Source organism: Molothrus ater, chromosome 21 (assembly GCF_012460135.2).
Source record: "Molothrus ater isolate BHLD 08-10-18 breed brown headed cowbird chromosome 21, BPBGC_Mater_1.1, whole genome shotgun sequence".
Taxonomy (NCBI): Eukaryota; Metazoa; Chordata; class Aves; order Passeriformes; family Icteridae; genus Molothrus; species Molothrus ater.
Genome location: NC_050498.2, coordinates 7,531,714 through 7,548,516, shown reverse-complemented (window position 1 = coordinate 7,548,516; position 16,803 = coordinate 7,531,714). Strand labels below are relative to the sequence as shown.

Below are 16,803 nucleotides of genomic sequence, written 5' to 3'. Positions count from 1 at the left end.
TTGTGCTGCAGTGGGAGTGCAGGCAAACCCAGAAGGGCATCGTTCCTGTACAAACTTGCATTGTATTTTTACTCTGGCACACAGATTATGATGAAAGTAAAATAAAAGAGAGGATAAAAGTCTCTTTTGTATCCTTATAAAGTTGCCAATGTTCCCTGTGCAGCCAGAGCAGGGGCATTAAGGAACCTGTGGGAGCTGACCTGGGTATGAAGCACTCACCAGGTGAGAGGGAAGCAGAAATGCTGTGTTTGCCTTCTGGAAACATTTCCATCACCTCTGCCAAAGCTTTCCCCCCTTCTGTGTACCTGGAGAAAGGCCTCTTCCACTTCCTCTTCTGCTCTGGATAAGGAGTTTTGAGTTCATCTAAGTCTCAATCCCAACTTCCAATGAGGAAATAACTGAAGAGGGACAAGGACTGTTCTTTCAGCACTAGACTCCTGAACTATTTTTAAAAAGGGAATATGCTCTTTAATTGCCACTAGGAAAACAATAAATCTGTCTTCCTGGACAGTTACTCATGTGAAAGTTTTGTAGCTTATGCCTCAAGTGTATTTGAAACCCACTTCCAAAAGTTAAATTTTCTGAGTTCATTAACTGAAAAAACACACATGAAATGTCAATGTAAGATGAATGAGGTATTTGCACATATCCAACAGCAAAGTGTGGGAAATAAAGGAGAAACCCCTACCCTGTTTCTTTCCTCTTCAGACAGGGTTCAGCTAACAAAAAACTTAGTAACTTTAAGACACAGGATAGACACTGGCTCTCTGGGAGGTTTCAGAGAGATTTCCCAAGAAATGTCACATTTTCCAGTGAATTAAGTCAGCCAGGAAGCCCTGATAGTAACACAAGCCCTGAAATGTGAGACCAATGTGCTCTGAGTCCTGAGATACTGAGAGAGGATGAAAACTCTTAGAACTATTTGAAGATACAAAAAGCAATGTAGATTGAAAAGGCTTTTCTCTTTCTGAATAATACAAAGATAAAATACATCCATGTTTTCATTCTATAAATGCTGAACTTGAAAGGCAGTTTAGTCCTCATTACTTTTTTGTTACACGGTGTACTGGTTCAATATCTTGGCAAGTTATGGTAAGTTCATTTTTTAGTATTTCTATTTAGCTGAGTGGTTGAAATATTGAGAAATTAATTTATTTATACAATTCTTTTTTTTAACATACCCACCTGAAAACATGTAAAGCAACCAATATTTATGAGGTAGCTCAGCAAGTAGCCATACCTTAAACACTGGTTTTTTTACAAAAACTACTTAAATTGATACCAAATGAACTGCACTGCAGTTGCAAAGTGTTTTGAGGCAAAAAAATTCCTTCTCTTCAGCTCACTTTCCACCCATCCAGCACAAGTATATCTTACCCTCTGTTCTGAACAGTGAAAAGAAAGTCATGAAACTGGTAAATTAGGACCATCTTTGCCTTTTAAAGAGAATTAAACTGGAGTTTTAGCTGTACAGAACTAAGTATTCCCTCCAACTTGTACATGATGCACCTGTATTAATTTATGCAGCTGTTTAGTTACAAGTGTTGCAAGCTGATTGTAAGTCATCAGTATGTGCCTTGTACTGTAAACTGTTACTGTAATAAATTTAATATTCATAAACCATCTGCAGACGTCTCTTGTGCCTCTCTCTTCTGGGAAGAGCAAAGATAAAAATCTCAATTCTCAGTAACAGCAGAATATCTAGTCCAGCCAGGCCTCTGACAAAAAGCAGAGGATTTCCCTCAGTTTTTGACCCCTGGCCCACTGCTAAACACTTTCATTGCATTCCAACAGAAGAACCAAAGCTCATTACAGTTGTTTACACAGAACAGCAAAACCAAACTGCTCCACACTGGAGTATGTGCTTAGCTACTTGATTAGCTGACATATAAAACTCATTCCAAGCCTTTATCAAGTGGCAGCATTTGCATTTAAATTTACTCACACTTTGTATCATTGCTCAGTCTGCTGAAAAAATCATTAGGGAAACATCAATCTCAAAATCTTTTTTTTAACATAGAAGTACACCTTATTCTAAGATAAAAGTGATAAACTTGCAACAAAAAAAGTGAAAGGAACAATTTAAAAGGTGTTGAAAATGTATTCTAAAAGCTATGACCACTGTCAGACATCCTACTTACCTAGTTGGAAGATAATTTTATTCTTGAATAGGAACCTTTGAACAGAAGGTTCATATGACAAATCTAAAATATCACTTAACAAGTTGATACAACTGTAATACATGAAAACAGACTCATCTACCTTATTCCATGCAAAAAAAAAAATGCAGTAAAATAACCTACACACAAAAAAAGACCCATACATTTGAGCCAAAATGTATCTTACACTTTATTAACTGTTTCTGTACATCAGGTCCCCAGACCAAAACCCACACATAATACAAAATTCATACCTCAATATGCATGTATCTTACACAACTCCACTCTACATACAGAAATCTCCTAGGTCATTATTCAGGCTGGTTTTCTTGCTTTTTCACCCACTTTTACAGGTTTGCTCCCCATTTTGGAGAGCAGCAGTGGGCAATGAGTCCTCCTAAGGGCTGAGAACACCTTTGTTTCAGCAGAGCTCACTGTTTTGGCTGCTGAAAGGAGCAGGGGGATGCATTCTCACCTTACACTGTATAACACTCCCAGGTCTGTCCAAAATCTTCATGTACCACGGACATGCAGGGTGGACAGCCAGCCACATTTAACATTTCAGCTGTACGGACTGACTAAAGGTGTGTGCCAAGAGACCCACTGATCCATTCCAAAAGTGGTTCTCTTAAGGGACACACAAGTTCTCAAAGGAAAGCCAGGAATAAATAGGTAGGATAACCTTTTCTGCACAAGGATCTGCACAGCAGTGGCCTTTCCTCCTGGCTGACTGCCCAGGGCCATCAATCCTCCTCCCTCTCGATGTAGGGTTTGGTGCTGACCCGGGCCATCTGCCGGGCCAGGTACCGGTCCCGTGCTGACATCACCGTCTCCTCGTTGCTCCTTTTGGCAAATTTGCTCAGGGTCTCAGGTGCTTTCTGTGCTTGCTCCTTCTCATCTTTCTCCCCTTCTTCTCCAGCTTTACGTTTCTGCTCAGACATTCCAGAGCTGGAGCTTCCCTTCTCATCCACCTCTCTGTCTTTTCCCTTTCTCTCTTTTCCCAGATTACTCTCTCCACCTTTTTCCAAAGATGTAGGAGTACCTTCTCTTCTCTCTCTGTATTTCTTTTCCTCACTGCCATATTTCTCTCTCTCTCCTTTGTATGATCTTCCCTTTCTCTGTATTTCTCTCCTCTCTCCTTCTCCCTGTCATTATACCTATCTTTATCACTTCTGGTTCTTTCTTTCTCTCGTTCCTTCTCTGAGCCCTTCTCCTCTCTCTCCTTTGCCCTCCTCCATTCTCTGCCATGCCCCTCCCTCTCTTTTCTTTCCTTCCCCCTTTGTTTATCATCTTGATCTTCCCTCCTCCTGTGGTGATCTCTATTAGTGTGATCCCCATGCCTGTGTCGCTCTTCCCTTTCCCTCTGGTGATCCTTTTCATGGGTCCTACTTCTCTCATAATCCTTTTCCCTGTACTGTTCATCACTTCCCCTTTTGCTTAGCCTGCTCTCTCCCCTCTGGTGACTTGTTTGGGCTTTGGTGCATGGCTCTTCCTCCACACTGGATGAGCTTGGTGACCTGGAATGCCTCTGGCTTTTGTGATGTTTCACCTCCTCTTCACTGCTCACAGAGTTCTCCCTTCTTTTCTTCTTTTTCAAATTTACTTTACAATGCTTGTGTCTCTTGTCATCATCACTACTATCAGTTCCTAGGTCGGTATCAGCATCTGGATTATTTTCTTTCTTAGAGGGCTTCACTCTTTGTCTTTCCAGTGGGCTTTTGCTCCTTTCGTTGGGTTCATCCTGAGTGTCAGGTTTCTCTTCCTTTATCCTACATTTTTTACATTAGAAAAGAATAACAACATTAAAAAGCCTGAAATCTGGACTTTTCTACAAACTGACTTCTGGTCAGGACTTAGGCAAGAGATGCTGCTGAAAAGTCTAAGAAAGCAAATCTGTCTGTGGCTCAGGTTCCAGGATTCCAGCACAAAGTGTCCATATCTGTCTCACTGGTGAATGTGAGCTGAGGAGTTTATCTAGAAGAGTTTGACTATGCTAAAATCTGTGCAGCCTTCATTTAAGGAAAAAAAAACATTAACTTGTAAGCCTGTGTAAGCCTGCTGGCAACTTACAGGTTTTCCTACGTGTTTGGTCCTCTATTCACATCAAGTAACTATCCAGAGAAGAAGCAGGTTGTGTGTTTTGTGGACAGAGAGAGGAACATGGTTTTTTGATCCAGTATTTCTGAAGATCTCACTTGTGGCTAGACAGAAATTAGCAACTTTTTACAGCTCAAATGTTCTTACATGCAAAATGCTGACTCAAAATGCTGAGGGGGTTATGCCTTGCCATTCTCTTCTGGCTGATGAGGAAATCCATGTTCACTCACACAAGCCACGTCTCTTCCATTACATCACACAGCTCCAGGAACAGCCTGTGGGGCTCTCTCATGACTCAGCACACCACCAGCGACATTCTGGGTCTGCTGAATGCTTGAAGGCATGGACAGCCTATCAACAACAACTAAAAATTACACTGAAAAGTTTGGTAATTTACTTAGTAATCCAGCTCAAAGGTGGGACTCACTTTAGGGATGCTTCTGAGATCTAAAAATGGAGCTGTTTTCTCTCTGTACCCTGCTGTATCACCATGAATAAAAACAAAATTAAAATATACACCTGAGTTTATTTGAAAGCCTTGCTGGAAACACTACAGGACAATTTGTTTCCCCTGAATTAATTGTATGTGCCACTAAAGGAAGTTTCCTTAATTTGTAAGATTAAAAAACATCATTTCAAATGCTCTCTATACAATACAAAATCACATCATCCTGAAGACTTCATGGAGAACGCCCTTCCTTCAGGCAGCTAAGAAATTTCAGTGATCACGTTCCCCACTTGGGCTAAGAATTTACTTTCTAACAATACAATCTCAGACCTAGAAAATCTTTTGATGAAAGCTGCATTTTATTTGTGATAGCAAACAGTTAACTAGTGACATCCATGCTTTAAACCTCTATCAAATGAAGTTTAACCTGAGTTAATTGTCTCAAATTGTCCAATTGCTGTATACAAAAGATATCCCCTTCATCCACATTTATCCACAGAATGTTACCATGTTAAACACCTAAATAATTCAGTCTCATCTCATTACGTTGCTTTGGAATGTTCACATATTCCGATTTCAAAATACTTCCACTGGATTTCCCATGTATTTGACTCATTTCCTTTTACCACTGTACCAACACTCAATTTAGTCTTCATGCAACTAAATGTGGAGTAAGTACAAAGTGAAGAGACACATTCTTTACAGGCAATTCATAGCATATTCATTTCCTATGAATACTTACTGCTATGCTCACTATTTTACCTCTTGTCTTCCTCATGATTCAAAATGTGTAACTTATACAGATTGCTAAATATTATGTAAACCAAAGAAAATGTAGGTTAGAATAATACCAAGCAGGATTACAATCATAACAGTCCTCTTGATACCTTTCAGACAGCATCCCTGTCCTGCTTGTTTCACGTGTCACTGATGATGATGATCATTAGTTATTTACCAAAAAATTCAGTTCATCAGCTGTATGAAATTACCAGTTTACCTTACCACAGTTTTAGTGCTCTGTCTAATCTTCCAGTGAATACAGAATCACAAATAGCCAGTGCTGGTTTTCATACCTGAAACCCTGCTGGAATCACATCCTACCTGGCTTCACGGAAGCTGCATTTTGGCATCTCTTCTTCCCCCACACGCTGGTTTAAAAGATGTCTGTAGAATCCACTGAGATCCCTCTGTTTGGTCACATCCAGGTATGCTGAAAGAAAGAGAGGTTGGGATTTACAGTGCCACGAATACTCATCACAAACAACTCACAACTGCAATTTCCATCTTGGAGATTTTCAAATCCAAAGTGGAAAAAGCTCAGAGTAACCTGATCTGGCCTCACAGCAGACCATGCTTGGAGCAGGCAGCTGGAACAAGTGACCTTCAGAGGTCCCCTCCAGTCCAATCTAGCTACTGCTCCTACCTCCTGTGCTTCACATCTGCTCCTGATGCTGACCAGAATGTCTGAGGTAAGGACTAGAAACAGCACTGTACCCCAGACTTATGAGTCTTCCTTCAACAACTGACCCTCCCTCAAAAAATAAATCACCAACCAAATGGTACTGACACACAAACAGAGGAGCCTCCTCTGTTCCACAGGTAACACATGCAAAGGAAAGTAACAGACCAAGGTTGATCTGATTCAGGATCTGCTGATCAGGTCCTCTTTGATTTTAATTATCTCAACCCTCACATAGAGACCACCAGAGGAATACATTCTACATCATGTACAAGGCCCTACTTCTTTTTCAGGACAATTATTTCACTATGAATCTCACCCTCGAGAGCTGATTCTCTTCTTTCTCTCTCCTCCTCCTCAGCTCTTTCTTGCAGCTTCTTCTTATAGGCTGAAGTCACAAAAGCCTCTTTGTGTGCAAACTCTCCTCCTTCCATTTCACGCTCTTTCTGAATTTTTCTTTCCATTCGTCTTTCTTGTTCCTTCTTCCTAATCTCGGCTGCTTTGAGGATATTGTGGATGTATCTGGGCTGAGGTAGAAGGGAAAAGTTACCATGCTGAGAGGTAATTGTGGTGGCTGAGAAAACAAATTGGGATTGATGGAGACGTTGAATTAAGTTGGTAATGGAAGAAAACTGTCAGGAGCTACTCTAATGTGTTTTCCCTCTGACTGATAGCTACCCAAAACAAACTGCCATTCCTCTCACACCCCTAACACAGCAGGTTTCCCAGTACCAAGAGAGGCTGCTGTATTCAATCAAAACAGTCATCCCATCTTTGACTAGGAGGTTTTTTACTCTAAATGAAAATAAATGTTTTTTTGATTTTTCATCCCTCTGTCTCCCTAACTGTAACAGCCTTGCCCTTCTTTTAAGGAGTGTGAGCCTTCCTTTGATCCAGAGCCTTACAAGAGCCTTGAAATGAACAAGAATAAGTAACAAGCACTGCTTTGTAGTTTACAAATTAACCACTCATGTTACCCCAAGCAGCCAGAGTTGAACAGACAGGATACATTCTCAGGTACTGACCTTTTTGTCATCATTTCCTGCTAACAATTTGGCACTGCTTTCTTTCTTCTTCTGCTGCATTTCATCATAAATGCTGTCATATTCATATACTGTAGCATCTTCTTCTAAAGCCTTCTGAATCTCCAGTTTAGTCTAAAACAAAAACAGGGAGGAGGAGAAGAAAAGATGTCAAAATGATAATAATGAAATCTTTACTATTTTCAAATAGTTGATTCCTATATTATAATTTAAACAGATCTATAGTATAAACTTACTCATCAGAACATTGGGAGTAAATTAAAAATAGTCCCTTACCTGTTTCATTGCTTGCTTTTTCAATGCCTCTTTTTGAAGACTTTCCCCAACAGTTGGCTGTAGGAAGGATGCATTACAGAAACAAAATTAATTACATTGTCACAGATTCTCTACCATTCTACCAAACAACTATATAATAGTCCAATTACAGACAGGTGTGGTACAGAAAATACTGAATTCTTCCTGCACGTCCATCAGAGATGTAGCATAACAAGCAGAGATACTGACAATCACATGAAAAAAGAAAAACTATTCATAGTTAAATAGAAAATTCTGCAAGGATTTGGTATTTATTTCAAGTCTCATTTGTATCATTAGCTGTGTATTTTCAGAAATAAGAACATAGCTAAACAGCATGTACTTCAAATGTTACTGTTTAATTTCTCAAGATAAGCATGCTACAAAATAGCAATACTAATCTTTCCTAAGAAGAAACAGATCCCTACTGAAAATGTTTTCTAACCATACTGTCTTACAAAAACGCTTTGCATTTTATTTACTTTTTTCTTTTAATTAGTTTTGACCTAAACTACATATCTACCTTTTCTCAACCAATAGATAATAGATAATGTTTATTAAACAGATCCACTATAATGGCAGGACTTGTATCCTTGTTTATGTAATTAAATATCTCTTAATCTTAAAAAGCAGAAATAGGAAGGAAAAATCCTTTTGCATTTTGGCAACTTCCCAAGTCTTGCAACTTTGACTAATACATGTTTTGTGTCACATTTAAAAAAGGCAAAGAGATTCTGTAATTTGTTGTTGCTGATTATTTGGACTAGAATTGGATACAGTCCCTTATTTATTTATGTAGCTGGCTGGTTGGTTGGTTGACTGGGGGAAGTAGAGAGTTGATTATTTAGTTTAAAACCTACAAGAATCCTGGCTTCATTCATCTCATGTTTACCTCTGCTTTCAACACTGAAGAACTCAAGTTCTGAAGAACTAATGTTGAGAAATAATTTACAATGCTGTAGTTAATTTTATAACATACATCTTCTTTTGAAAAGGCTATAAGTGAGTCAGTATAAACCATACACAGCCATTTATATTAGCATAGAACACACATCAGCATTACACAGAAAACCTCCGTCTCCTCCTGGTGCTTGGGAAAGAAGATGGTCCTTTGTTTGACGCACTGAGGGTCACCCTGAAGGTTTCCTCTGTGGGACACTTTTACAACACTGCTTTAACAGAAAGGTACCTCAACAGTGAAGAATCTCCCCTGCACTATTCCAGAAAGCAGGGGCTCAGTGAAAAACAAAACAGATTCTGCAGTTACATTTACAGAACAAGCTCCATTCCACCAAAATATTTGAAACCCTGTTCAGAATGTTCTCCTTGTCTGCCTACATGTAATAAATGCACTGATCTACAAAGATAAGGTAAACACTCACATAATACATAATCCTCATTATTGGACATATGATGGTAAAGAAGTCCATCTGCCATTTCTCCAGACTGGCAGTAAGTTTACAGAAAACAAACACCTTCCCCAGTGGTTTATGGTGGACAATTTCCTGTTGTGCTCTGAGTTCTGACAGATGAGAACTTCCCATCCTTTTGTATTGTTTTACTTATCAACTGCCCATTTATTAAAGGCCTATAAGCTCAGCAATCTGTCTCATACTTTTTCCCTCCCTCTAGTCAAGCTATTCTTCTGAAGCACAAAGCTTATAATTCAATATTTTCTGAAAGGAGAAAACGTTTTAACCCTCTCCTGTGAAAGGACATAGAATCCGTGCAAATCAAGGAACTCTGAGAAATGAGGCTCTCCAGTCCCCCACTGCTACCAGACCATGGAAGACAGCTTGTACACAACTGAGAGTTATTTAAAAAAAAAATCAAACAATGAATTACCCCAATCTGCTAACATTTCTCATGGTTCTCTCAATTTCTTAGCTCCTTCTCACTCTAAAATGAGCCACTTACATGCTCATGTACATGGATTTCAGAGTGAATCCTTATGGCCTGACCTCACAGAGAACTGCACAATGCAAGTACAACCTGCACACGAGACTCCAGTCTTCATGGAGTTAAAAAACAAAAATCACATCAGGCAACAGATTCCTCTCTCAACTCACACACATTATGAGCCATGGCTACTAGCAGAAGATCAAGAGAATGAACATGAAAAACAAGTCATGTACACAGAATTAGCTTTTCTCAGCACTCCATCCTAGTTTCCAGAAACCAGATCAAGGACTTCCTGAACTGAAGGATGCACCTGAACCATTGTTTGCCACCAAGAGCATCCCTTAATTTGACTAATCCATTTCTGAATCCATTTCTATTTCTGGCCATGCCACAGTATCCTGTGGCAAGGAGTTCCACACCTTAACTACCCAACTTCCTTTTGTTTAGATTAAACCAGTTACCTGGTGATTCCATAACACAACCCACTGTTCATATTATGAGAAACAGCAACATCACCTTACTTCTCTGAATTATTCTTGATTTTACATACGTCATCTTGATTCTTTTCCACTTCCACCTTCTCAGAAAACTCTTTCCTAGGAGCCCCTTTACCCAGTCTTACTTTGCATGCAAACTGTTACAAAAGCTCTGGTCAGCACCAACATCAATTACTCAGCAAATCCTTTTAGTCAGACTTTTCCTTTGAAAAGTTGCAAAGGGAATGGAAGCATCCATAAGCAAAACTAAAAATCTGAGTTTACAAGAAGACAGAGTTGTCTGCTTATTTTCAGCTTCTGCCTGCTTAAACACTCCATTTACCTTGTAGGTGGTCACTAAAAACCCACCAAATCCAGCTGATACATTCACAGAACTGTTCACACTGGCTCCACAATTTCCCTCCCAAATTTAGCACCTACTGAGGTCTATTTGCAGTTATTTTTTTTCATCCTGTATTAACAAATGAGTTTGGAAAGACTGAGTATAGTACAGGAACATACACTGGGTAATTCTGGTGCAATCACAAACCAGAAATTTTATCTGCTGTACCACAGAGATAATTTCAACTAAACTCCAAAGGTAAAAAGGAACAATGAACAACAAACTGACAAGGCACCTTTTCCCATTCAACACTGGATTTCCAGAAAATTTCCATCCCAGATGCTCTGTTTCTTATGAACTAACACAAAGTCCATCTCCAGCAACTAACAGCCATTAATGTGCTTAACCACAAAGAAAAAAAATCCAAATTCCTTCAGCACAAGTAGAGGCAAAATCTGAGTGAAAAATGCATAGTAACATTAAAAAAAAAGGGAGCAGAAGTTTGGTATCTAATATATAATCACAGACAAGTCAGGTCTGCAGATTTCCCAGCACAAACTTTATTAGAGTTCAGTTAAAAATACATAATCTCCAGACATTTGAGATGTAGTTCTGACTGATAAAGTCGCAGACAGGAAATGAAACCCCTCCCAAATGCTGCTCCTTATCTTGAGAAGCTCTGAAATCATTACTGAACTAATAAAGTAATTCTGATTTGTAAAAAAAAAACAATCTTCTTTGATAAAGGCAGTTATGAGATTATTACTTTTTGCTGGGTATGTACCATACTGATGAGCACAACAACTTTTAAGAGCTTTTATAAAAGACTGACAGTGAATCTGTGAGCTTTTCTGAAAGGGAGGATACTTGAGATGTTAAGCTAAAAGCTGGCAGACAGCATCATATATTATTTTTACTAGAATTATTAACATTCATTCTTTTGTTTCAATGTTTAGATATTAACAGAAAATGAAGAAGGAAAAAAATACAAGCCATCCCCTAGGGAGGTTCCCAAACCTACCACACAACATTTAATGACAACAGATTAAATGAAATTTATTCCTGGGATCTGGAAAATGTGGGGTCAGATCCTTAATGGAGAGAAAGACACCAAATCCCATCTAAGAGGGGAAGTGCTCCATTACCACCTCCAGCAGCTGAACCTAAAGGAAAGCCTCTCTTTACAGCCACAGGGGAGGAATGCACCTCTGAGGATCACAGCTAAGTGAGGGAAGAGATGGGATTTAAAACACATTTGTGTCCTGTAAGCTGCACTGAGGCAGTTTCATGTTGAGGGTTGAGTGGACATCACTAGAAAGGTCCTCAGCCCTTTCCTGCCCTGTAAATCATGAGCTCAGACACCTTCAACAGCAACATTCCAGATTTTCTAATGGAACCAGGTATACACGGGCTGGGAATTGCTAAATCCAGGCTTTCCGTGACATAAAATTAACAACTGCTAGTTCATTAAAATAAAAACAGATTTTAAAAAGTAAATATTTTGGTGAGTCAGAAATCGACCAAAATTATTTGATGCTTTATTAGCATTGTTTTTCTTGACCACACAAAAGAGCAAGCATGCAGTGAAGCTCTAGGGAGGAAGGAAGATGTTTGTAGCACAAGGTTCTGTAAGAACCCCAGCCCAGCTCATATCCCAGCCTGTTCCTGGGCACTTCCCCTGCTTCCAGCAGCACATCCAGGCGGGATTTACACAGCACACAGTGCCCTCTGCTGGGGCAGGTACAGACAGAGTATTTTGAATCTCATACTTTAAAAGAAATTAAAAATTAAAGATTATAGAAAAGAACACTCTCACACAATATCATACATCTTCTCTTGCTGTAGAACTTTTGGGTTGTACAGCTTTGCTTTTGTTCCCAATATGAACGTCATAAAATCAATTACATCAAATTTGGGTGGAATGAGCTAAAGAATAAAACACACATAACTACCACACTTAGTATTTGAGTGAGACCTGTTGATTACTACTGGTCTTTCTATTTGCAGGCATTCACCAGTGACAGCCAACAAATCTCTTTATAAGCTACAATTAATCCTGGCAAACAGATTGTCACATGTTCTGAATTTCTGGAAGAGCTGACAGAAAGTAAAAAAATATCACTTTCATGTAATGTGTACTAAAGAAAATACAGATCATATTTCACACTCAAATCCAAAATGCTGACACATATCCTAATGACTGCCAAAACCTGATGCAGCCATTAAGGGTTGGACACAAATAAATTTGCAGAATACAGGGTAAATTTCAGAAGAAAACTGTTGAACTGACCTCCTCATCTGACTCATCTGCAAACACCGAGAGCTTCTTTGAAACAAGATTTTTCTGCGGCAACTTTTTGGGCATAATAAGCCCATATCTAGAGGGGGGAAAAAAAAAAGTTACCTTTAGCATTACTTACAACATAGCACATTCCAAACCAAAGATCTGCCATTTACCATTTAAGAAGTAAAAGGTCAGCATCAACATAAGGTATAGAAGTTATATGTGAGCAGCCTTTGCAGCAGAGCACACTGGACACTTCTCATGGAGTTTCTGGATGCAATGATTGTCCTAAATTAGGACACAAATCCCTCCTGTCCAGAGTTCTCCAAGTAATTTTCTTTTCTCTCTCAGAGAAGTTAGATTTTTTTTTAAAATACCAACTGTTTAATCTGAAAGGATTTAGTTTTAGTCTATACCAAGCACTTTCCATGTCTATGTTTGCAGTGCTGTAATTTCATGTTTTGCTGACAATGAGACCACAGGTGCTATGGCAAAGGACAAGATTTACAGTCAGATTAGGTCGCACTCCAATTAATTAACCACACACAAACAACTCTTCTGCTGACAAGGTCCATCTCTCTGCTAAACCCACTTCCTTTGGGTGCTGAGCAACCTCTAAATCGGGGGTTTCTCGCCCAGCTGCCTTTCCCTGAGTCCATCGCTGAGTCAATAGCTCGCCACAGGGTTGCGAACCGACTGAAACACCCCCCATTCTGGGGTACCACACATGGGTACACCCCAGCATTCTGGGGTACCACACATGGGTACACCCCAGCATTCTGGGGTACCACACATGGGTACACCCCAGCATTCTGGGGTACCACACCATTCCTGTGAGCGCTGTTTGCTTCCCTGAACCCGCCCTCAGCTCCGTCTGACCCGGCCGCGGAGGCCGAGCAGCAGCCCCGGCTGTGCCCGAGGGTGGGAGGTGTGAGGGAACATTGAGGAGATTGTCCTCCGTAAGAGTGAAAAACACCCCCAGGCAACACCCCCGCACCCTCAAGCGCCTGCCCGCTGCTCGAGTTCTGCTTGTTTTCAATAAACACAGTTTTAAAGCCAGGCCAACACAGTGAGGCCGTGCGGCGGACACCTGGGACAAGCGAGTCCCTGGGCAAGAGTTTTCCAGCGCTCTCCCCTGCCCTCAGCGCCGGCCCCAGATCCCCTCCGAGCGCTGCCCCCGGCCCGGCGGGGCCCGCCCGCCCCTGCCCTGCCGGCACTCACTGCTTGCCCAGCGCCGCCATCTTGTCGGGCCGCCTCCCCCGCGCAGCCGCTGCCGTTCCGCCGCCGCAGATTCCTCGCGGCCGAGTCCTCCCCACGCACTTTCCCCGCCCGCCCCGGAGACCCTCACGGCACCGTGCCGCGGTCCCGCTCCGGGAAGGAAGTGGGGAGCGGGCGGAGGAGGCCGGAGACGGCGGGGGATTTTTTTAACAGCTCGTTGTCGAGGGGCGAAACTGCCGATCAGGGAAGGGAGATGGCGGCGCTCCCTGAGGGCAGCAGCGCGGGGAGCCGGGGGCGCCTGAGGGCAGCGGCGGGAAAGGTCCCTGAGGAGGGAGAAGCCCTGAGGGGGAAAAGCCCCCGGGACGCTCCTGGGGCCGAGGCTGAGGAGCCACGCTGGTTCCTCCCCCCCATCACCGACCTGGCCCTTGTTTCCCGCTAAAGACTGAAAGAGGAGTTTAATTTCCCAAAATGTTATTAAAAAAGTGATTCTGCCCAAAGGGACGTTATTGGAAAGATTAAATCTCACTGTAGACAGTGCAGTTGCTGTAATCTCAAGCTTTATCCCAATAAGAAAGCTTTTTGTGTTTTATTAATAGTGTTAGGCTTTTCTGCAACGTGTTCAGAAGAACATTACAAAATGCTGATTAACAGCCTTTATTTTAAATTATTCCTAAAAGGTCCTTTAAGGAGACTGAACCTTGAAAATTAATGCTGTATCATTTATGAGCCTTGTAACTTGGGACCCATAAAGATATCCTTTCTTCTCATTTTCCCATCAGAATTAATTTAAAAAACCCGTAAAACTTTTATTAAGCCTTTAAAATTCGGTAGCTATGCTGGCAAAATTCTTCCCTTTAATGTTTTTATTGCTTTTTCTTGGTAATCCTTAACAAACTCCCTATCATCTTAACTAATAATCCCTAACAGATTTAAGCCATTTTAACAACAAATACTAGTGCCTATGCATAAAAAAAAATAAATCAACAGTTAATTTAATAAAATATGTGAAACACCAGAATCACAAGGGTAAGATGAGAAATTAAGAGATTTAATTGGAGGCACAGTAGATGCCAAAAGGGGCTAAGGATGGTTTTGTTCAGTGTGTTGGCTCTTTGTGATCTCCACGAGCGCCAGGCAGGTGTGAAGCCACTGGTACAGGTATTGGGCTGGAGCAGAGTCCTGCTGCCACTCTGCTGCTTGAGGGACACCTGGAACAAACAAACAGCTGGAAATACAACAGGGAAAGTCAAAACTACGAGCAGTGTTGCCACAAGAACAGAAAATCATCCCCTCAGCAGAGTTTACCCTGAATCCAGTAATTCCAGGAATGGTGATGCCTTGTAAAGCACACAACTATATTGTGACAGTGACCTGTCAAGTGCTGACTTTCCACTATAACTTGTCTTATTTTGTGGTGGGTGGACAGTTGTACAAAGTGCTCTGCTATATTTTAATGCTAAACTAGCACTTATATATGGAACATATGGACATTACCTGATGTTCATTTTAAAGGAATTCCCATAACTGTGAGTTATACCTGCATTCACACCCCTGATCTGACACTCCTCTCTCAGAATAGGCTCCATCCTGAGAAACCAACCTCTCCTAGCACATCTGCAGTTTCCAAAGCTACATTCTTTAATCTAATTATATCAGCATCTCTAACTGTCAGAAAACTGGATGCTCTAGGCCTGTTTTGTTCTTTCCAGTGAATTAGTTTAATATATATGAGGAGAACACATGAAAAGGAACTATCACTGCCTCAAGTGTTTACTCTTTATCAGCAGGCAGGGTACAGTTGATAAATATCCCCAGCTAAAGCAATAACTCTTGTCCACATTTGGCTTTTAACAGGCCTCTCAGACTGGTATTAGATCACAAAGAGAGAGATCTTAACGAGAACAAGTAATTTCTCTTACAGAGATATTGCAAATAATAATAACAGCCTCTTGACTGCTCTGGCGCCAAAAAAAGCTCATGTTCATTAAAGGAGAAAAAGAGACTGACAAAGAGCTCCTGTCTATGGCCTGTGAGTACATTGAGCACTTGGCAGATGGTGTTTATGAAGAGAAGGGCTCACACTGTGTGTTCCTGTTTGGAGATGGGTCAGTCCCCAGGGCAGGGCACAGAGGTCTGAAGCAGACTTGCTTGCCAAAAGAACTATCATTCTTCATATATCTTTACATACTACTTGCCAAAAGAACCCTCATTCTTCATGCTTATCGGGAGGTTTACAATGAGGTCACTTGTTCTGGAAGGTTTCAAAGCTGATCTGCTCCCCTTTCCTGAAGGCAGTGAATTTTGAGTCTAAATTCAACAGGTTGATTTCTATTGACCAAAAAAGACTGCTGATATTTCACAATAGATTAAACAACATTACCTGTTGTTTAATCTATTGTGAAATCAAAGTTAATTTCTGAAGTAAGGCCCTTAAAAGCACTCAGCTGAACATTGCCATTGACACAGTTTCATTGTTGAACTGTGCCTGGTAACCTCCCAATGAGTTTATGATATTTACCAATGATGAGGTCCAGCAGCAGCTCTGCTTCAACTTGCACAGATGAAGCAGTTGGATCAAAGCAATAAATCTCCTGAATCAAATTGTCATCGAGTTTCTGCAATGCAGAGAACAAAAAGATTAGGGTGTTTGTGAAAAGCTTACAGAATAAAAGATAGATGAGAAACATATAGGAAATCTATAGGCAATTAATTATTTCACTGCCATTTCCCCCTTGGCAAATTCCACTGCGTCTTCTTGGAGGAGGAATAATAGAAAGCAAACTCTAAAGAATTTGAATTCTCACCAGTTTACACTGACTCCAGCTCTCAATCTCCTCTGAGCCCTTCCAGTCTGGATGCAAAAGCAGCAGCACAGCCTTAACTACCTCGTGTACCAGAGCTGGGGGCTCTGCACAGCTCTTTATTGCATCAAAGCTCTCAGCACCGAGTTTCAGGACACACTCACGCAGCTCCTGCAGCATGAACCGGTGGAACAGAATCCCTGCGTGCCTCACATTTGTCACACGTTCTGCCTCTGCAATCAAAAACAAACCTCTCAAGAAGCTGCTCAGAAACATCTG

The 16,803-nt window shown here is 41.0% G+C and overlaps 2 protein-coding genes across 2 annotated transcripts in view; both read right to left on the bottom strand.

Annotated features, from left to right (window-relative positions):
- Nucleotides 1-2,324: 2,324 nt before the first annotated feature.
- Nucleotides 2,325-13,759, bottom strand: NSRP1 (nuclear speckle splicing regulatory protein 1). Its single transcript, XM_036395296.1, is given in 8 exon segments — nt 2,325-3,252; nt 3,255-3,928; nt 5,806-5,914; nt 6,483-6,690; nt 7,189-7,320; nt 7,483-7,539; nt 12,512-12,599; nt 13,727-13,759. Coding segments are annotated over 8 exon segments (1,638 nt in total). The 5' UTR covers nt 13,747-13,759; the 3' UTR covers nt 2,325-2,902.
- Nucleotides 13,760-14,752: 993 nt separating this feature from the next.
- EFCAB5 (EF-hand calcium binding domain 5) overlaps nt 14,753-16,803 on the bottom strand; it is a 35,618-nt gene continuing 33,567 nt past the window's right edge. The window contains exons 18-20 of the mRNA XM_036395413.2: nt 16,528-16,757; nt 16,242-16,338; nt 14,753-14,931 (exon numbers count right to left, since the gene is read on the bottom strand). Coding sequence (XP_036251306.1) covers nt 14,804-14,931; nt 16,242-16,338; nt 16,528-16,757 — 455 coding nt within the window. The 3' untranslated portion in view covers nt 14,753-14,803. The remainder of the gene's footprint in view (nt 14,932-16,241; nt 16,339-16,527; nt 16,758-16,803) is intronic.